At 40.0% G+C, this 22,863-nt stretch overlaps 1 protein-coding gene across 4 annotated transcripts in view; it reads left to right on the top strand.

Annotated features, from left to right (window-relative positions):
- nf1a (neurofibromin 1a) overlaps window positions 1-22,863 on the top strand; it is a 139,293-nt gene that overhangs the window by 15,432 nt on the left and 100,998 nt on the right. For all 4 annotated transcript variants that reach the window (XM_024804868.2, XM_024804867.2, XM_024804869.2 and 1 more), the window contains exons 2-12: window positions 483-626; window positions 5,360-5,443; window positions 8,364-8,560; window positions 15,842-15,948; window positions 16,102-16,169; window positions 16,261-16,336; window positions 17,351-17,508; window positions 17,601-17,774; window positions 22,145-22,273; window positions 22,390-22,464; window positions 22,559-22,690. In XM_024804868.2, coding sequence (XP_024660636.2) covers window positions 483-626; window positions 5,360-5,443; window positions 8,364-8,560; window positions 15,842-15,948; window positions 16,102-16,169; window positions 16,261-16,336; window positions 17,351-17,508; window positions 17,601-17,774; window positions 22,145-22,273; window positions 22,390-22,464; window positions 22,559-22,690 — 1,344 coding nt within the window. The remainder of the gene's footprint in view (window positions 1-482; window positions 627-5,359; window positions 5,444-8,363; window positions 8,561-15,841; window positions 15,949-16,101; window positions 16,170-16,260; window positions 16,337-17,350; window positions 17,509-17,600; window positions 17,775-22,144; window positions 22,274-22,389; window positions 22,465-22,558; window positions 22,691-22,863) is intronic.

The following is a 22,863-nucleotide window of genomic DNA, read 5'->3' as shown; positions in this document are numbered from 1 at the left end:
TCAGCTTTGATATTAATGAGTTTTTTGGGTTCATTGAGAACATGGTTGTTGTTCAATAATAAAATTATTCCTCAAAAATACAACTTGCCTAATAATTCTGCACTCCCTGTAATAGTTCTGTAAACCATAACCTGCACCCAAGATAGGAAACACAAGAAGTAGAAGCTGTAGTCAACAACTATAGCAGTTGCCCATTGTTTTCAGACAATAGCTTAGGGGCAGTTTAAAAAGAGACATAATTTTAACAAGAGGATCTCTAAATGAATGCATCCCAGAGGAAAGCAATTAAAATGAGAAGAGTATATAGCACATCATGCAGGATGGATAAACAACATACAGTGTGTAGCTTTAAAGGCTAAGCCTGCCAAAATGTTCTAGGTGAACGGTGTTCTCTAAATTTTTAGTCAGGCCACGACAGAAATATTTTATTTACTGAATGTCTCACCTCTAATTTCATGGGTTTTTTTTGTTCTTTTTCTCAGCTTCCCATTAAAGTTGGACACCAGAACACCCACACCAAAGTCAGCACAGAGCACAACAAGGAATGTTTGATTAATATCTCCAAGTACAAGTTCTCCCTTGTCATCAGTGGTCTTACCACCATTCTCAAAAATGTCAATAATATGGTAAGTGCATTTTTCTACTCTCCTAGTCATAATAGTTACATGCACACACTTTAAACAAATCTTTTAGATTGTTGATGTATGTTGCAGGATGTGACATGTGTTGATCAGGCTTGTTGTGGTAAACTGCAAGGCTGCTTTATCAGACTTGTATCGGGGCAGGTTGGAGGTCAGTTCAACACTTAACCCTTTAAGACCTACCATAGAACCAAGTCCGCCAGAGCTTATATTATATTTTTACATGCTGTAGTGCCATTTTTGGGAGCATTTCAAGTTGCTATACATCAATACAACCATTATAGCCCAGATTCTAATAATATGCCTGCATTAAGTGCATAGTAATTACATAAATTGCAAAAAAGTGCAATAAACTACAAAAAAATTGAAAATCGTTTTTGTTTTTTTAACATATATTTCTTATATATTGAAGAAATATATGTCATATATTGCTCTCGGGCAGCACGGTGGTTAGCACCGTTGCCGCACAGCAAGAAGGTCCTGAGTTCAATTCCAACACCAGGCCGGGGTCTTTCTGTGTGGAGTTTGCATGTTCTCCCCGTGTTTGCGTGGGTTCCCTCCGGGTACTCCGGCTTCCTCCCACCGTCCAAAGACATGCAGCTTGTGGGGATAGGTTAATTGGATAATCCAAATTGTCACTAGGTGTGAATGTGTGAATGAATGTGATTGCAAATGGTTGTCTGTCCCTGTGTGTTGGCCCTGTGACAGACTGGCGACCTATCCAGGGTGTACCCCGCCTCTCGCCCTACAACAGCTGGGATAGGCTCCAGCGCCCCCCGCGACCCTGAAAAGGATAAGCAGAAGCGAATGGATGGATGGAACATATATTTCTAGTTAGAGAAATTTAAGAGGCTTATCCCTCAAAACTGTAAATACAAAAAAGTTGCACAAAGTAGCTTCCTACCACAGGAAATTTATTTTGAGTGTCTTCATAGTTTTATTTTTGAAATACACCAATTTTTATATACTGCAGGAAAAACGAAAATAAATATTATAATGCAAATTTGCAAAAAAGCAGCATATGCATCAAAATAAACTATTTCCAGCAGTGCAATATGAGTCCGAAGCATCCCAGAAACGACACAGAAAGTCATAAAGTCAAAGAAAACTTTTAAAAACACCAGAATAGGCTCATGAGGCCCTGATGGTAAAAAAAAAACTACAATTCCGCAAAATGACGTCACTTCCGGTTTCGGGCAGGTCATGGTGGACATGCAATAGTTCGTGCTGACGTCTATTCCAACATAGGAAGTGTTATGAACAGCTGATCGGATCAGCAGAGTGTGTTTCTGGAATATTATGTTTTTGTTGCTGCAAGCGCTTTTTATGCAGTTTTTGCAAAGCTTTATGTGGAAGGAAACTGTGACCTAGGACAAGCTGATGGCATAAGATGTAAGTACAACTCCTCCGGTTTCATATGCAAAAAAAATTATTGTGCTAGCTTACGTGGTTGCAGAGCTACCGGGATTTAAAAATAGTTACGCAAAACAGAGCGTGCCCGCTCCAACCGGCTTTAAAGGGTTAAATGAGGCATAAAACGCTACAAATGGAAAGGCTAATTTACACCATTGAGCCCTACTCTCAAGAACCAACATAGATGTAACACTGTCTGTGAAGCTGGACTTAAGAAATGTGCTTACTGTCCACTTTCACTCTCTGTGTCTTTAGCAGTAAGGGGCAGTCTGTTGTTCAGCTAGCTGCACTCAAAAAGGAAAACCCAGTTGTTAGCTGTAATATTCGAGTTTGTAAAGCACTTTATAAATGAGGATTGTGTAGAGTAGAGCCTGAGTCACCAGACAAGAGTCCAACTTTCCTGCTTTTCCCCACCAATCCGATTGTACAGAGCTTTGCAATCAGCTGGCCAAGCAGATGTTTGCAACACGCAATCAGCGCTATTTTATGCAATAATATATTCTCTATTTTCCCAAGCAAAACCAAACAGTGTACAACATCACAGGTTACTATATATCACCAAAAACTGTTTCCTACTGATGACTATTGGAAATTCTAATATCCATCAGCATGTCCGCAGGAAATCTCCATGTTACAATATCCTTCAATTACATTTGGGATTCGCTTTTCCTCACTTCTGATATGAAGTAAGTCGTTTTACTTACTTCATACGGGGAATTATTTTTCCCCACATCATCAGTGAGATGATCAGTCATCAGTGAAATAATGTGGCGAAAAAAACAAAAGATCTCCAAAAAGTGTGCATTCTTGTCCTCAGAACATCAGATTCTTTTCTTTTTCTTTTTACCCCCTCTTCATACACATTGGCCTACTTTTCCCTGCAGACATGCTGATGGGATTCCCAATCGTGCTTTGGAAAGAAACTTTATGTTTGTGGTGTGATGTGGATGTACACTCGGCCAAGGAGGGAAATTCGGTTTCTGTCAGTCCGGTGAATCACCTGTCACCTGGCTCAAACAGCCTCTCCTCCATACAGTCCTCATTTATGAGAAACAGACAGTAAGGTGGACAGTATGTCCTCGTCACTGTTGCAGTCAGGGAGAGCCCGCGTGTGATCCCCTTTAACTGATTTTTAGTTTTAGTGTTGTTTTTCTTCCCTCCAAGTTATAGGTGCTGGACTTTAACTCAGGACCTTCTTGTTGTGAGGCAACAGCAATTTAAGGATCTTTTAGATAGTTGTGTTCGAAAATCTTGGTAGATCACCGATTTCTGAAATACTCAGCCTGTCTGCCCGCACACTGTTTACAGTCACTTCAATTCAATTCAATTCAATTCAATTCAATTCAATTTTATTTATATAGCGCCAAATCACAACAAAAGTCACCTCAAGGCGCTTCATAGATACAGAGAAAAACCCAACAATCATATGACCCCCTATGAGCACTTTGGTGACAGTGGGAAGGAAAAACTCCCTTTTAACAGGAAGAAACCTCCGGCAGAACCAGGCTCAGGGAGGGGCGGCCATCTGCTGCGACCGGTTGGGGTGAGAGAAGGAAGACAGGATAGAAGACATGCTGTGGAAGAGAGACAGAGGTTAATAACAGATATGATTCAATGCAGAGAGGTCTATTAATACATAGTGAGTGAGAAAGGTGACTGGAAAGGAAAAACTCAATGCATCATGGGAATCCCCCGGCAGCCTACGTCTATTGCAGCATAACTAAGGGAGGATTCAGGGTCACCTGGTCCAGCCCTAATTATATGCTTTAGCAAAAAGGAAAGTTTGAAGCCTAATCTTAAAATTAGAGATAGTGTCTGTCTCCCGAATCCAAACTGGAAGCTGGTTCCACAGAAGATGGGCCTGAAAACTGAAGGCTCTGCCTCCCATTCTACTTTTAAATACTCTAGGAACAACAAGTTAAATCACCTCTCTACTTTAAGGTTAATCTTTAAGGTTGTCTTGACCGTGTCTGAATGCATTGTTAATTTTTAAGATGTTTTATTTGGGTCTTTCCATCTCTTCAGCAATTTTTAGAACATTTTCTGCTTGACCATTCCAATTTGCATAACTAGAGTAAAATGGAGTAGCCTTCTGGACAGAGAGCTCCGATGTTATTCCCGGGATCTGCTGGAGCCACACAGTTATTTCATTTTTAACTTTAATTTTTATATTTTTATTTTATTTTATTCCTTCCTAGTTAAATGTACCCTTTTCATATTTATTTCCTATCTTATTCATAGCCTTTTCATTTTTCTTTAGGTCACGAGCAGTTGTGTAAGCATTTCACTGCATATCGTGCTGTGTATGACTGTGTATGTGACAAATAAAATTTGAATTTGAATTTGAACCTTGTTGCTTCTCAGATTAACCCTTGATTGAGTTTAAGGCTAGTTACTAAAGTTCATGCACTCTGCTCTATGGGATTCTGTCACATAAGATAAGATAAACCTTTATTAGTCCCACACATGGGAAATCTTTTGGTCATGGCAGAAAGTACAAGTTTAAGAGCAGTAAAACTTAAGAAAAACACAAAAGAATATGATAAGATAAACTAGAATAACATACTATTCCTCAAGAATAAAATACTATTATAAAATAGAATAAAGTGCTCTGTTATAGTAGGTAAATTGCTTTTGGTAATATTGCACATCAGGGAGACAGTTACAGTTGTGTACAGGATGTGTGTCTGTCTGCACATGTGTGGTCATCTGCAGAGACCATGCTGTAGAGTCTGACAGCTGTAGGAAGGAGAGACATGCGAAATCTCGCCGTCCCACATCGTGGGTGCAGCAGCCTGCCACTGAGGGAGCTGCTCAGTGCTGTCAGAATCTCCCAACCTGTGCCTGTGGAAGTCTACCACCAGCTCCTTGGTTTTTCTAGTGTTGATCTGGAGGTATTTCTGCTGGCACCAGTCCACAAAATCTTGGGTCAGTTCTCTGTACTCCCTGTTGTCCCCATCAGTGATGAGGCCTAATATTGCAGAGTTGTCAGAACTTCTGCAGGAAGCACGGGGTGGAGTTGTGGGAGAAGTCTGCATTAGAGTAATTACTTTATGGCGTACCACCATAAAGTAATTACTCTGGAGTTCAGAACTGGACGGAGATCACCCCAAAGGGTCCCAGTGTGGTTGTTTTTGCCTTACGCCTAAGTGAATTTACTGTGTTCACATCTGCGAAAATTAAGTTCACAACAGCAGAAAAAAGAATGAAAATTTGATTTAAGCAGACTAAAAAGCATAGGTATGAAAACACCCTAAGATTTAAGATCTAATTCAGTGATGTTATGTCTGTGCCTGTCTTCACAGCGGATATTTGGAGAAGCATCTGAGAAGAACCTCTACCTCTCTCAGCTCATCATTCTAGATACCCTGAAGAAGTGCCTGGCTGGGGTGAGCTTTACCCTCTCACAATATGGTTTTGTTCTGTCAGGGAAAAAAAATTCACTTGAGCAAACTTAGTTATGTCTAAGTGACCTCATCTTATTGAAGACCATATCTAACTAAGGCAACATTGACTTGACAGTGAAATTTTCTTTCCGTAATTTGTCAGTAGATGGCACTATAATACAGTGTAACGCTTGTGATCTTGAGGGCCAATTAAATGAGACAGTCTAACCTATGAAGTGCCACTCCTGCTGCATAGCAGCCGTGACACCAGCAGCTTTGTTCAGCAAAATGTAGATAATGTAGTTCATGAGACTTGCTTTATTTCACTTTGACTGTATAATATAGATATAATAGAGCTTACATTCATTTTAACACATTAAATATATTTTATTAAAATTACCGGTGGAATTGGTAGAAGTTAACTCAGTTGATATATACTGTGCTTCAGTAAAAATTTGAAGTACATTCACTTCCATTCAATATCATTTTATAACTTCTTCTACTCTACTAGGCTTCATCTCAGAGATGAATGTTGTTCTTTTAATATATTTTAATATATTGTAACCACTACACCCCAATGCAATATGTGTTTAGTTTGTTTAAGTCAAGATGTTCACTGGATAACTTTGTATCACTGGAATACTCTATTCACTTGTTAGACTCTTGCGGCAATATTTGGCTGTAGAACAAAGGAGAAGCTCGAGTAATAAGTCTAGTTACAGACTTTGTCAGTACAGGAAAATCAATTTCTTACCATCTAACAGGAGATTTGTGCTTATGTGTTAAATCTAGACCATAGGTTGTTAACTACAAACCCCTCTGAAGCACAATGACACCAAGACATTGGGTCAAACTTTTCAACCAATTTCTTTAGGAGTTCTTGGTGCTAAGAGTGCCAACATTCGAGGGCCATGTAGGTTTGGGGCACTTTTTTTGCCTTAATAAATTAAATCCTTTAGGAGCTTTTTGTATTTACTTGGCTTATCTTTATCTAGTATTAGACTTTGTTTGATGACCTGAAACATGTGAGAAATATATGACAAACTAAGAAATCAGGAAGGGGGCAAATGGTTGTAATTAGAGCTGGGCGATAGAACGATAACGATATGTATCGCGATATAACTTTTACTCGATAGAGAAATTAAGCTATCGCGATAGACCTAGCCGCTCTTGTCCTCAAAAAAAAAAAAAAAAAAAAAAAAGGTCAGCCATTCCAAATTAAGTAGCGCAGAGCCGAACCAATCACAGCCGCAGCGTCACGTCGCGTCGCGTGACTTGTTACGTACGCACAAGTGCCAAGCCGCACGTGTGTTTGTTTGGGAAGCAGCCAGTGGGTAATGGAGCCAGCGCGTAATGGAGGAAATGAGTGTGCCGACTAGAAAAATCAACCGAGCGTGACCGAAGAGAAAACAGATGATGGTTCCAATGCCGGAGAGATTGTCAAACGGAAGAGCCATAGAAGTTCCGTAGTGTGAAGGTATTTCGGCTATTTCAAGTCTGACAAAAAACAGAGTAGCGTGCACTGTAAATTGTGCCGAAAGCAAGTCTGGAAATACAATAAACTGGTGCATGCGTCACACTGTGCGCCACGTTATTGTTTCGGTGAAATGAATTTCTACAATACTGTTACTGTTAATTCTACTCTCTGCAGTGTTTAAATGCTTACATATACACACAGTTACTGTCCGTCCACACATACGACTCGGTTCTGCTTCTATGCCCCAGCTTTGTTTACTTTTTCCCACCGAGGCTTCTAGACTTCTGATTGGCCAACATTTCTGCACGGTTAGGAATCTAGCGCCACCTGCTGCTTTGGCATGTTCATAGCAGCGTTTTCCTTCATTTCTGCCTTTATGTGTGGACGGGATTATTTTTTAAAACGAAAACGGAAAATCTCCGTTTTCAAAAATACCCGTGTACGCGTGGACGTAGCCTCAGTCTCTGACTGGAAGCGCTAATTCGTCATTCGGCTTTTGTCAGACTAAAGTAACTGTTAAAACTGTTTGAAAAGCTAAGCTATACAACAAGGAGAGATTGAGAATTTCCTTTTAGTTCTCAGTTTATTTGATATTGACAAAAGTTAGTCAATTTTGTCTGTTCTTCTGTAAAACAAACTAAGATTTATTTTTAGAATTAATATTTTGTTTCTAAGTGGAATTGACAATTTAGTCGTCTGTTTTGTTTGTTCTATTTTGAAACTTAAACGCTTTAGCGGCTGCCTTTTGTGTAGTTTGCAATATTTGCCTTTATTTATCTGAAAAAGTCTCATGTTCCTTAAGTACATCTACCCTGTTGAACTTATTATGGGAAATAAATATTTAAATAAAAACAAGCTGCTGATTATTTCACATTTTACTTGTGAGCAACGGCACATTTAAATCTTACAAATATAGTTATTTGGCTTATATCGTGATAGATATGGTTATCGCCTGAAATGAAAAAACATATCGTGATATGAAAAAATCTCATATCGCCCAGCTCTAGTTGTAATAGTATATAGTGCAAGAACATCAAAGATTTGATTTGACTTTGTGTGAGTAGAAACTGTAACAGACACATTGAATATCTGGGGTATAGTGGCAAGTTGTTGTCCGTCAAATTTAGGCTTCACCATCACTACCATTTCTACTACTATTATGTAGTGTAACTCAGAAATTATTCAGTGTCTCTGTTGCTGTTTCCCCTCATGCAGACACAAACCCCTAAGTACACTTCTCTTTCATGAATCTTGCTCCCCATGACCCTGGGATTGGTTTACCTTTGGCTTTCACAAAAATGACTGAAGCCTGGTACTTCTCAGTAGTTTGTGCTAGGGCTGTGTTTGTAATTTCAAATAGCTTCCCAATCAAAATGCCATTTCACATCATTGAAACATCATGTAGCCCTTTTGTTGATTGCCCTCCTCTTTGTTTTCCCTTCTCAGCAATCCAAGGACTGCTTGCGTCTGGATGAAACTATGCTGGTCAAACAGCTGCTGCCAGAGATCTGCCATTTCATTCACACGTATCGTGAGGGGCACCAGCACCAGCATGCTGCTGAGCTACGAGCCTCAGCTTCGGCTGTCCTCTTCTCTCTGAGCTCCAACAACTTCAGCGCTGTTTTTAGCCGCATTTCGACCAGGTAGCACATTCACCTAAGTCTGTCATTTGTTGTGTAAATATATAAAATGAAAAGAAATAGACCAGTGGCCTAGAGGGTTTGAGGTTGAAAAAAATATATCAAATCTTTTAATGAATTGAATGAATTTCTAACTTCTCAAAGAAGTCCAATGTGCCTACTTAAATTTTTATTTTTTTTAAAAAAAAGGGTGAATTTAGTTAAGTGAATTAGATAATTATTAGTTTCAAATGTGTCTTTGACAGATTTCTAAACTGTTTGAAGGTCTAATAAAAAAATTAAGCAATATATACGGTGCAAGTATTCACAGCACTTTCTCCAAAATTTTACACACAATGCCCTGTGACAAAGTGAAAAAGATTCCTTGAAATTCTTGTAGACATATTAAAAATAATATTGCATAACAGAATAATCATGGATTGGAAGGCTTGACATGGATTGGATGGATTGACATCATGGATTGGCTAGTGCTCTCACATACACTGTCATCAATGGGAACTTTATATACACAGGCGTGTCTTTCTAAATCCAAGTCCAGTTGCCTGAATTTATACCTTTATGCCAGGTGGATTGCAATCAAGTTGCAGATGATCTGATCTGATTGCATCTGACAGATGATCAATGAAAACAATGCACCTGAGATCAGTTTTAAGCGTCATTGCAAAATGTGTCTACACACACACACGCACACACACACACACACACACACACACACGGCTAGACCCCTCATGCTAACCAAGCCTACCGCAGACATGAGTGACAGAGATAAATGTGAAGCCATACCGGCTCGGAAGTCGCCTGGATTAACAAGGTCCGCATCAGGTGTCGAGGAACCAGGGCATGCTGATTAGAAGTGGGCTACTGGAACCAGACGGCATCGGTAGGCAAGTGACGAAAATAGAGCGCTATTTGAATGCTACTATGCAAGTAACCCCTGCGGAAGGGGTTACATGAATAGGATGAGGGCCTTATGGAGTCTTCGATACCCAGCATCCACATTAACGGCGAAACAACTAGTAGCTCTGTTTTCTAACATTCGGAAGAAAGGATTGCTCTCATGGCTAGAGATTCACAAGGTACAACACTCATGCTACAGCTGTAGGGGGCGATTGAAGAACTGAACTAAAAGATAAGATCATGGCGAAGCTTGAAACCTGGATCCTCTGTAGCCGGTTACCAAGACTACGTGAAGTACACTTGGAAGATTTAGTAGATGATGTAAATGAAGTACCAGGGACGGACACCTAGGGCTCCGATTACTAATGTGACCACTGTTAACTTCACCCTCCACATCTTCTCAAGCTCATCTCTGAGCCCTTGGCTCTTCTCTGACTTGACTCAACAAATACTTTAAACATACAGTGGGGCAAAAAAGTATTTAATCAGCCACCGATTGTGCAAGTTCCCCCACTTAAAATGATGACAGAGGTCAGTAATTTGCACCAGAGGTACACTTCAACTGTGAGAGACAGAATGTGAAAAAAAAATCCATGAATTCACATGGTAGGATTTGTAAAGAATTTATTCGTAAATCAGGGTGGAAAATAAGTATTTGGTCACCTCAAACAAGGAAAATCTCTGGCTCTCACAGACCTGTAACGTCTTCTGTAAGAAGCTTTTCTGTCCCCCACTCATTACCTGTATGAATGGCACCTGTTTGAACTCATCATCTGTATAAAAGACACCTGTCCACAGCCTCAAACAGTCAGACTCCAAACTTCGCCATGGCCAAGACCAAAGAGCTTTCGAAGGACACCAGGAAAAGTATTGTAGACCTGCACCAGACTGGGAAGAGTGAATCTACAATAGGCAAGCAGCTTGGTGTGAAAAAATCAACTGTGGGAGCAATCATCAGAAAATGGAAGACATACAAGACCACCGATAATCTCCCTCGATCTGGGGCTCCACGCAAGATCTCATCCCGTGGGGTCAAAATGATCATGAGAACGGTGAGCAAAGATCCCAGAACCACACGGGGGGACCTGGTGAATGACCTGCAGAGAGCTGGGACCAAAGTAACAAAGGTCACCATCAGTAACACACTACAACGGCAGGGAATCAAATCCCGCAGTGCCAGACGTGTTCCGCTGCTGAAGCCAGTGCATGTCCAGGCCCGTCTGAAGTTTGCCAGAGAGCACATGGATGATACAGCAGAGGATTGGGAGAATGTCATGTGGTCAGATGAAACCAAAGTAGAACTTTTTGGTATAAACTCAACTCGTCGTGTTTGGAGGAAGAAGAATACTGAGTTGCATCCCAAGAACACCATACCTACTGTGAAGCATGGGGGTGGAAACATCATGCTATGGGGCTGTTTTTCTGCCAAGGGGACAGGACGACTGATCCGTGTTAAGGACAGAATGAATGGGGCCATGTATCGTGAGATTTTGAGCCAAAACCTCCTTCCATCAGTGAGAACTTTGAAGATGAAACGAGGCTGGGTCTTCCAACATGACAATGATCCAAAACACACCGCCCGAGCAACAAAGGAGTGGCTCCGTAAGAAGCATTTGAAAGTCCTGGAGTGGCCTAGCCAGTCTCCAGACCTCAACCCCATAGAAAATCTGTGGCGGGAGTTGAAAGTCCGTGTTGCTCGGCGACAGCCCCAAAACATCACTGCTCTCGAGAAGATCTGCATGGAGGAATGGGCAAAATACCAGCTACTGTGTGTGCAAACCTGGTAAAGACCTATAGTAAACGTTTGACCTCTGTTATTGCCAACAAAGGTTATGTTACAAAGTATTGAGTTGTATTTTTGTTATTGACCAAATACTTATTTTCCACCCTGATTTACGAATAAATTCTTTACAAATCCTACCATGTGGATTCATGGATTTTTTTTTCACATTCTGTCTCTCACAGTTGAAGTGTACCTCTGGTGCAAATTACTGACCTCTGTCATCATTTTAAGTGGGAGGTGGGGGAACTTGCACAATCCGTGGCTGACTAAATACTTTTTTGCCCCACTGTATAGCATGGGTCCAGAGAGGGACACATTGAGCACTTGTGGACATTGGTAAATGGCCTGCATTTGTATAGCGCTTTACTAGTCCCTAAGGACCCCAAAGCGCTTTACACAACCAGTCATCCACCCATTCACACACTGGTGATGGCACTGACAGAGGCGAGGCTGCCGGACACTGGCGCCACCGGCCCTCTGACCACCACCAGTAGGCAACGGGTGAAGTGTCTTGCCCAAGGACACAACGACTGAGACTGTCCGAGCCGGGGCTCGAACCGGCAACCTTCCGATTACAAGGCGAACTACTTTAAAATATAAAGCCTTTGAAACCAGATGATTCTTTTTAATGCACCCTGTATTATTATCCTTAGTAATCCCCTGACTTGGGGCTTCAGGCAATAAACGTGCCAACAATAAAGAATTTTTTGGGGAATCTTGTCCAGTAAGTCTCTAGGCTATATTTAGGTCCATTAATTATTTTTGCCTCTCTATTATTGCACAGTGAAAACTATCAGTGTTTGGCCTCGCCAAAGCCCAAACCCCAAAGAAGAGCTTTGTAACATCCTTCAAAAAGCCTGTGGAACTATTCCTAAAGACTAAATAAATAAAGAAATAAATAACAAGAGAGTTCAGGCTGTTCTTGCTGTATTGAAGTACAAAGGTAGTCATACCAAATTTAGATTTTATCGTAAAACCGGACTTATCGTGCTTGTTGTTTTCAACATGTAGACATCCATTCGGGACTACAGAAAGTTATAGAACCTACAGTGCTATTTATTTTATTACAATAATTTTAGATTTTAAAACCACCTAGAGAATCCCACCAAGTATAAATCAAGCTTTCATCACACTGCTTGTGAAACTAAACCCACCCAGCAATCTAATTATTGAGTTCTTAGCTTTTGCATCTGAACTATATAAAATCATACCATTTGTTATTCATCCTTATCAGAGAGGTTTAATTAAAGGTAAATAAATCTAAGACAACAACAGGGGGAAAAAAAGCCACGCACTTCCTCCAGGGCCAAAAAAACATGAACATGGAAAAGAATTAACTTTGTTCTTTTCAACCTCAAATTTCCTTACTTATTCCATCTAGTGTATCATGTTTTGAGCACATGTACTCTTCATTGTACAATGAAATACAGAGCGGTGCCATCTTATGTCACCTGTCAAAAGCCACATGACCACGACACACAGTAATAATATGCAATCAGAACCATGTTTTATGAAAGACGGTCGATAAATAAATCATCTACAAGTAATATATATTGGCTTGGTATAAGCCAGAAAAATCAGTGCCTCCACAAACCAAGCAACAAACAGAAGGGTATGCAGAATGTTGCAGGGAGTATCTAACAGGAAAATATTTGATACAGTTGGTTACACAGATATCAAACCTACTCACTCAAAGAACACAATAAGTAATGCACTCAACCGCTAGGGCCTGTATGCACACTCACCACGCAAGACTCCATTGCTGTAGAAAAAGAATGTTGAAGCGCATTTAGAATTTTCTTGAACAACATTTAGACAAGCTTGTGAAATACTGAGAGAACATAGTGTGATCAGATGAGACCAAAAGTCTCTCTGAGCTCTTCTGTCAGCCCTTGGTATTTCTCGAGCTATTTGTTTTCCTTTCCTCTAATGTCGCTATCTGTCGCTACAGCCGTCTTCTTCTGCTTGTCCACCACTACCATGTCCCGATGGTTAGCCGTCACCAGTTTGTCTGTCTGTATCTCTTAAGTCACACATGATCTTAGCTTGGTCATGCTCAGCCGCGCTAGGGGGAATGTCCCAGTTTGACTTGTGGACTACCAGGCCATACACAGATATTCCTGTATACTATACTGTACACAGATGTTCCTTTTTTATGGGCCAGGACTCGCGATGGAAGACGCCAGAAAGGAAGCAGTCAGATTAACCTCCAGCTGAAACTCTGCATCATTTATCCACGATATCCAGTAAATCCACGGTAGGGCTAGCCTTCTTTTGGGCCACTCCACTGAAATAAAATGCTGAATCGCCAGAAGTATGACCCAGACTGACTCTGGTGCAGTAAGTCAGACCAGCTGTTTAAACCTAGTTGGTCTCAGTGGCAGCTTATTTGGGTGTGAAATACAGTAAACGAATGAAAGCTTCAGGATACTTTGATTGAATGTGCTGGGCTCATTTCCTTGTTTTGCTTCATGGGGATTGGAGAACCTGAGGTAGAGTTTTGATTGTGCAACTTTTTTTAGTAACAAAGAATGAACTGAAGATCTAATATGGAATCCACTCTGGTTTTTTGTCTTCACTTTTGTGAGTGAACTCAAGCAACTCCTTATTACTGATGTTATGGACTCCTTGTGGAATGAATTTACTGGTTAATGGCATTTTGTATTGTTTTTGTGGGTGAGTGTTGAACATATTTCTTGGTGTATAGGAAATTGCATTGGGTTTGTTTTCATTCACTGTTTAGGGTGTTGTGTCTTAAATGTACAAACATCCTTTGTGTGGTTAGCATTTTAAACTGAATCCATTTTTTTTTTCTGGCTGGTACCTCAGAAAAAACTTACTCGTGAGTCTCCTTGGCTAAGCAACCTTACACTATATACAGACCTATTGGTATATGTTCTCAAGTCAAGATGTACTGGATTATAGTGCAGTGGAGGTCTGTGACTTTCATTATTTATTAAGATGATTTCTAAGTCAGTACACATAAGGGCATCATCTAAGTGTGTCTTGGTGTTTGGTTGGAACCAGATTGAAAGTTTAGTGAGTTGAAAGCTTTCTCTGCTGTGTCTTTTGTCTTTCTAATGGTTTAATGTAGTGCATGCATACTTTATTCAGAAAGTATTCAAAGCACTTGTTGCACATTCATGTCATGTTAAAAACTTTCTCCAAAATGGAATAAAGTCATTTTTCACCTCCCAATTTTACGCACAGTACTCCATGATAACAACGTGAAAAATGTTTGCTTGAAATTCTTGCACAAGTATTAAAAATAAAAAACAAAAATCTAACTTGTGCATAACTAATCACAGCCCTTGCCATGACATTCAAAATTGATCTCAGGTGCATCTTATTTCATCCTGTGGAGTCGACACACTACCATTTAGTGGCATAGGACCATGGCCTCAAATTTGGAGGTGCTAGATATCATTCCTACTGTTACAAACTTTGCTGTGAACCGCTCCAGTCCAAACTGGAGCACATGAAACCAACAGAACTACATCATCTGCAAAAAGCAAAGATTAAATTCTGAGGCCTTTTATCACCTGGCTATGGCTATCCCTCATATTCCCAAAACACCCCCCATAGGATACCCCGAAGGTTGCAGTTGAATGCTTTCTCCAACTCCACAAAACACATGTAGACTGGTTGCGTTCAATCTTCCACACCCCCTTGAATATCCTTGTGAGGATAAAGAGCTGATCTAGCGTTCCACCACCAGGACAGAAACCTCATTGTCCCTCCTGAATCCCAGGTTCAATAAATGGATGAACTCTCGTTTCCAGTACCCTGCCATAGGTCTGCCCAAAAGCTGAGGAGTGTTATCCCTCTATATTTGGAACACACACCCCCATCCCCATCTTAAAGATCGGACTGAATGCCTATCCAGGGGTGCAGCTGCAGAGGTGTGTCAGCCAAGACAACCGTGGCTTCGAGAAACTTGGGGTGAATCTCATCCACTCTAGAGGTCCTGCCACCAGAGAATTGTTCAACTACCTCAATAACCTTACCCCCAAGTCAATTGTCCGCCTCGTTCTTAACTCTGCTTCCTCTATGGAAGATGTGTCAGTGGGGTTGTGGAGGTCCTTGAACTATACTTTAGCCAAGATTCAGATTGGCAGGACCTCCGTCTTTGACTCTTCAGGGTCTGCTCTTGATGTTTCCTCCTGAGACTTGGGCCCGGCCACCAGGTCTCTCCTTCAAGCGCCCTCCTAAGACGTGGGTTCAGGGTGGGGGGCTGGTAACCTTATCCTGGGCAGGGTAAACTAGTCTGGATTTATCCGAGTCTTGATTTATTTCAAGATGTGGAGCATTTACAAATTATGGGATATGTGTCATGTATCACACATTTGCTGAATATAGTTGATAACTCATGAAATTTTTATAGTTCTTTTTTAATATGATTATTATATCAAATTGAGTTTTACTGGCATAGGGTCCATTCCTATAATATTATAGGGTTATGCTGTAGTATGAATAATGAATATTCAGTTATTTGGTCAGCAGAGAGTACCTCTGATTTCCAGATTAATGTTTTAGGCTCTCTTTTCTTTATGCCTTGTTGTTTGTAACTGCTGAACAGCAGAATTCTCTCCTTGTCTTTTCAGGCTTCAAGAGCTGACCGTCTGCTCAGAGGATAACGTTGATGTTCATGACATAGAGCTCATGCAGTACATCAATGTGGACTGCTCTAAGCTGAAGAGGCTGTTACAAGGTTCGTTTCTAATGCACTTACAGGTTTACATTTGGGGCTATACTATTTGTAAACAGACTACGGAATTATTAGAAGAATAAAATTAGTTTTTTATTGAGAAATTATGAAATAGAGATGTTAAAGAAAAAATTCTGTTTGGCTTTCTTCTCTTAGAAACTGTAATGAAGTTCAGAGCTCTAAAGAAGCCTGCCCAGCTTGCCGTCATCAGCAGTTTAGAGAAGGTAATTTTTTCTCTTTGTAAAAGTGCAAAATAATTTTAAGCATGATATCAGTGAATAATGCAAATGTGACACGTCTTTTTCTTTTTTTCAGGCATTTTGGAACTGGGTGGAGTGTTACCCAGATGAGTTCACCATGCTGTACCAGCGACCACAGTCAGATATGGCAGGTATGAAAAGAGTTAAATATAATATTAATATATAAGATGATGGAGAAGAAATAATTACCCCCATATCTGGGAAGTTATTTTGTTAGAACGGTTGATATGATTGTGTATTATTACAACTGTTTTTAGTAATAGTAATAATGAAACACACACACAGACAATATCAAACAGCTATCTTGTAGCAGCTGAGCTGATTTAGTCTGTTAGAGAAAAAGCTTCCATGCCTGCTTAGTAAGTGGTACAGAGCGTGTGCAGTGGTACTGTATGCATTGGCAGTGTTTGAATATACTGATGGCACATTTGATGTACTGTAGAAATGGTCTATTCTCTCCAGCGATATATGTTTAAAATAATCAGTAAGAACAATAAAAGTTTTTGAATGGCATTCTACAAGTGACATCACTACTACTGCTGGTTCAGCTGATGGTTGAATGGAAACAGTAACAGCAGTAAAAGATGACAGGTCCCTTTGTAAGTAGTAGAAGTAGTTGAAGAGTAGTTCAATAGCCATCAAAAGATTCTTTTAATTTTCTAGATGTTTTTCTAATGTTCTACATCAGCGGTCCCCAACCCCCGGGCCTCGGACCGGTCCCGGTCCGTGAGTCGTTTGGTACCGGGCCGCGAGAGTTGAGGCTCAGGTGTGAAATGTATAGTTTTCAGGGTTTTTATCGGTTTTCAGCGTTATTTTGTTATCGTTTTTATCGTTAACTTGGTTTTCCTGGGTCTTTTCACGTGTGTTATGAATAAATCTTCTTTTTTTCGGTACCGGTACTAGTTTTATTTTGTTGTAATTAATCATCGACACCTTAAAGGCCGGTCCATGAAAATATTGTCGGGCATAAACTGGTCCGTGGCGCAAAAAAGGTTGGAGACCGCTGCTCTAGAATATATAAGTAATGAAAAATATTGTCAGCTGTACATGTTTTATTTCAAATTTAACATACATGATAGTGGCTTAAAAAAAATTGACTGGCAATGTTCCTGGCATTAAATGTGTGTATTTATGTCTTTGTACAGAAGCTGCAGAGAAGTTGTTTGACCTGGTGGACAGTTTTGCAGAGAGTACCAAGAGGAAGGCAGCAGTGTGGCCACTGCAGATAATCCTCCTCATACTCTGTCCAGAGATTACACACACAATCTCCAAAGACACAGTGGAAGAAAGCAAGGCTAACAAGGTGTGACAGAAGAACACACAGAGATAAAACAGAGTTTGATTCCAGTCACATTTTAATTACACACACACTTTTCTGTCATTTTGTATCTGCAGAAACTTTTTCTGGACAGTTTACGGAAAGCTTTAGCAGGGCAAGGTGGAAGCAAACAGCTGATGGAGAGTGCTGCCATTGCCTGTGTCAAACTTTGTAAAGCCTCTACTTACATCAACTGGGAAGATCATTCCACCATTTTCCTCCTGGTCCAGTCCATTGTCATGGATCTCAAGGTCTGACCACTTTCTGAAAAGCATTCATCCTGTTTGTTCAATCTTAGGTTGTGTTAATACTGTTTATTATTACATAGCGAATAGTAATGAATCTTTACACATCAAAGATGAACGCACACATCGTGCCTACATACTGGACATAAGTTATCACTCAAATATGTTTCTAAATGGGTGTACATATTTTGGGAAAAATAGTTTGAGCATCGAAACCAAACTGATTTTCTGAGATTTATTGAAAGAAAGTTCAAAACTTTGCAAAAGGATCAATATACAGAATTTGTACCAGCATTGACCAAAAGGCAAAATTATAGCAGCTTCTTTATAGCCATTGTCTGGATACAGTCTTTGTCTATTCAGTGGTTGGGAGGGAAATTCTCACCATCATGTAGGCACCAGCTAGATAATGAAGTGTGTCATGCCCTTGAGCAAAGTTTACAGTCAGTTGTTTTCCTGTCTTCATTCACTCCTTCTTTGTACAATAAAGTTATAATTACATATCAATAGTACATAGTGGTTTGATGAGGTAAAGTACATATTTTCCATCACATTTCAGTCTATTTGGTTATTTTTAATCAGACATTCTCAGCGAAAAATATCAGTAATAATACAAAGGAAAACCCTCCAAAAATATCAGATTCGCGCGTAGAGTTTAAGCGATTATGTTTTGCCAAGTCATGAGACTAGTCGCATCTATTTGCTCTCATACAGCTTTGAGTCGATGTCTAGAAGAATTAGTTAATCTTTCCTGTTTCTAATAAATGTAATTTATCCACTCTGTATTTTTGTTGTGAGACTTTAACACTTCTAGCATCCAAATAACATAAATATGTAAAATGACTTCACCTATCAAAATCTTAAATGGACAAAACCTTGATCTTAGAAAAAATGTGCAGAGCACCAGATTACTTCAAGTTTTAGTTCTTGCGGTTGCCCTTCAAAGTATTTAACAAAGTTGATCCTCTTCCTAATATTTAACTTGTTTTAAACGTGTCACTTGTCTGAGCATCCATGTAAAAGTTCAAACTGCTTGCTGCTCAGGTTACTGGCGTATGCACAGTCTTATCTGTCTGATTTTAGAGTGTGATGAATCTTCAGATTTCTTTGCTGCTCAGTGGACAGCAGGCACAGCGCCTCGTCTCCTCGCCTCATGTCGAGCGTACTGAGTTCTCACTGTAACTCCCTCCAAGCTGAATAACGGACACATGGCATTCTTGATTTCTTCTGGCATTTAGTGGACACAGGTGCCACCAATGATGCGTTGAGAACTGTACAAAACAACATAAAATAATCAATTTTCATAGAGAATAAACAATAAAGCATGTTATTCAACATGAAAAAGACATTCACAATTTGACCTTTTACAGTTCTTAATTTAACCTTTACAAAATGTCAACACATTCTGTATTGCACATGACTAACATAAACTCGACAGATCTGTCACAAATAAACATCTTGTTTTCATACCAACACATAGAATACAAATTGCATACCCCGACTGCTGCTGACGGCAGCCACAAAAAAAGGCTTATGTAGGCATAGATGTACTACCTGCAGTTTTTATACCTGTACATGGATTGTTAGTTACACAAATCATAGAAAAATTGCAAAAAAACAAACAAACCCATTTGTAAAGTAAAATTTGTTCTGCTTGTGTAGCTGTATTTGTTGTACCATCCCGCCTTTTCCTTCTCATGTGTCAATTTAGCATAATGAGGAGAGTGAAAGGAAAAGAAAGGTTGGGTACATATGTTTTGCTCTGAGTAGCCTGTAAATTGTTGTTAGGAGATGAAGTTAGTGTTAATGCTGTGGTCTGGTTCCAGATTTTGTTTAGGTGCTGGCTCTACCACTGTCTCCACGCTATAGTTGCCTAGAGAAAGAGAATTTTTGAAGTTTTATAAACTTCACATTTACAAACAGCTGCAGTTTATGGGAGTAATCAAGCATCCAGAAATGCAGCTTTTTTGTGATGTGCAATGGATTTACCTGAATCAGTTAAAAACTTTTATTTCCATGTGACAAAATGTATCTTATATCACCCTGTGTGTTTATGTAGAGTCAGTGTAAATGGTGACTGATCTTAAGTGATTTCACTTGCTTGTTCTAATGCTACAAGCTCAGCAACTTAAGCTGAATAGCAATATGGTAAAGAGCCTAATTCCAAGATGTTCTGTGCACATCCTACTTTTTCACTGGTGTCTGGGCTGCGTTATGCCAAATCGTCCACAAAAACCTTCAGATTAAAGTTAGCCAGCAGTGCACCCTGTAGGTCAGGTCTGGGTGAACAGATTCCAGAAATGGCTGCTATAAAATCATGTGGTTCATCATTTGCTGCTGTGGGGAGAAGTGATGCTGGGTTTAAAACAGTACATTTTTTCACTGTGATATTTGGCATTTTTCAATAATACAGTGTGATGCCAAAACCAAGAAGCAGCTAGTAAATATAGTTTATTCTCAGTGCGATCCGTGACACAGAATGTGGCAGATAAAAGATTGGTGGAGGTGGAGGTGGGCCTGCTGGTCTTGTCATTCTTTTAGTCTATCATGTCCAGTCATTCCCCTCCGATGTATCATTGCTGATGATGGAGCCTCTCGGCAGCATGTATATGACATACATATGATGTCATAGCAAAAAGTCAAACTTTATTGTTATTTCTGCTGTATGCAGTACAGTTTATAGAGAGACGAGACGACGAGGCTCCAGTTACATTCATTCCAAAAGACAAACAATGAATACATAAATACATCAATAAAATAAATAAATAAATAAAAATCTTTGTGACTTTGGAATGGGTTGGATCACTGCAATCCTTTTTAGACAGAGGGTCTGACCATGTGGTGTGAACATGTGTCCCAGAAAGGTGAGTTTCTCTGAAGCTCACTTCGGGCTGTTCTTAGTGAGGTATTTTATAGCCCTTTAGTTTCAATCTCACAAGCCCACTTAAAAGGAGAACAGATTATTAAATCATCGACCGATCAAAAAATGTGGACCCCTCCAGAGGGATAAAACCTGACAGGTTTCTTTAAGTCCACCGTTAAAAAGTGTTGGGGCCTGGTTTAGGCCTCAACACAGCAATGTATTTGCTTGGTGAAACTGGCAATATGGTGTGGCGGTTGTTTGCAACACAAACATTTGTTGTTAGATGCTTCCTGAACACCTAATTTGCGATGTTTTACCCCTGGAACGTCAGTTTCTTTCAACTGTTTGTACTGTTGCATTTATGTTAGCCGCAGCCCCAATCGTTTTGTTCAGTCTTTGAAAGAGAAACGCGTGAAATGCCGTCATGTAGCCTATAAAATCAGTTCAGTGAGAATTACCCTGGCTGTACACTTATCTTTTGTCAAATAGACACTGTTTTTTCTCTCTCGAACTGCTCATTAGCTCCCTTCCCATGTGCTGTTACATGTAGCAAGTTTGTTCCCATGTAATCAAAGTCAAATTTAGCTTCAATGTCAAAAACTATACATACAGATCATACACAGGAATTTGAAATTGCTGGGCTTCCACAGCCCTCAGTGTTACACTTAAACAAACATAAAAATCTTATATATGGATGAGATGGTATATAAGGTGTGTGTGTGTTGGTGTGCAAGCTTCACCAGTTCATCAGAAGCAGGAATAACAGCAGTTTGTTTGAGTCTCCACTCACATGCATACAGCGGTGGATCTGAGTCACATTTAACCATCTGCAACATTCTGTTCACTGGTGTTTTATTTTATGTTCCCCTGACATGATGACACTCGGTTAGTTTACATGTCAAATCTTAACCCTGCAAGTTGACAGGACAGCATGATAACAGAAATGCATGTTTGAAAGATCCAAATAAAAGATCAGTGCCTTCATATTTCAAGCATTTTACACTTGTATTAACCACCAAGTTTATTGACGGATCACTGATTGGTGGCACTGAAACGGATGAACTCGGTATTTGTTAGTAAGCGTGTTTCACACTGATGAACTATATGACTATGATTACGAGTGTAAGCTGGTCTTCATTGGCTGTCTGTGTGTGTGTTAGTAGGCAGGTTAATGCATTGTGTGTGTGTCTTATTTTCATCTCTGTTGCGATGCTGAGGACAGTTCCCCTTCTCAGCCTTTGCTCCAAGTCAGTTGGCTTTTACTGTTTTTCAGGACAATCCTTAAACAATCATTATGCAGATCGGACTTTAAAGAACATCCAAAGGCTTTGAAAGATATTACTTCATTCATTATTATTACATATGTTATACATATTATACGTTTTGTATATAACAGTATTTGTAACTGCTGTAACTGGTCCCTTTATTATATTTATCTATAAGGACGTTGTGATGAAGTTTGTCTTTGTAGAAATGTGCTTGTGAATGACATCAAGTGACTGTGTTTCATCAGGCTCTGCTGTTCAACCCAGCCAAACCCTTCTGGAGGGGAACGGGCAGTCAGAATGCTGATGTGGAGCTCATGATGGATTGCTTTGTGTCCTGTTTCCGCATTAACCCTCACAACAACCAGCACTTTAAGGTAGACAGGAAAAAAGTGATATTCATTTTCTTGTATGGCATGTTAACCTTTGTTTGAAGGTGCATGACATGAGAAGTTTCCTGTAAATCTCGGGGTGCTTCCTCTTTGTCTTATAGGTCTGCCTGGCCTCGTCATCCCCTTCCACCTTTCACTTTGTCCTGGTCAACTCGTTACATAGAATAATCAACAATGTAAGTTTGCATAGGCTCATACATCAGTGGTCCTGCAACAGTTTGAAGTGTTCTGTGACTTACTTGTCATCTCTTGTCCTGTGTTTTATTTCAGTCCCACCTGGACTGGTGGCCTAAGATTGATGCAGTATACTGCCACTCTGGAGAGCTTCGCTTCATGTTCTCAGACACCCTCAACCGTGTAACCCAAGGCACTGGCACACATGCCCCCCTACGCATGACTCCGGTGAGAAGGCATAAGGATATTGTAAACTGTTTTACTTATTTAAACAAACTTGTCTGAAGGTCAGAGAAAGCATGCCTCAACTAAACATGGCAAAAGACAAACTGTACTATTACAATAAAGAGTCAACTCTGCAATATAATTATACATGTATATAATTACACTTGGCTACTAGT

This window comes from Maylandia zebra, linkage group LG14 (assembly GCF_041146795.1).
Source record: "Maylandia zebra isolate NMK-2024a linkage group LG14, Mzebra_GT3a, whole genome shotgun sequence".
NCBI classification, from domain to species: Eukaryota; Metazoa; Chordata; class Actinopteri; order Cichliformes; family Cichlidae; genus Maylandia; species Maylandia zebra.
This window is presented reverse-complemented; position numbering and strand designations above follow the sequence as displayed.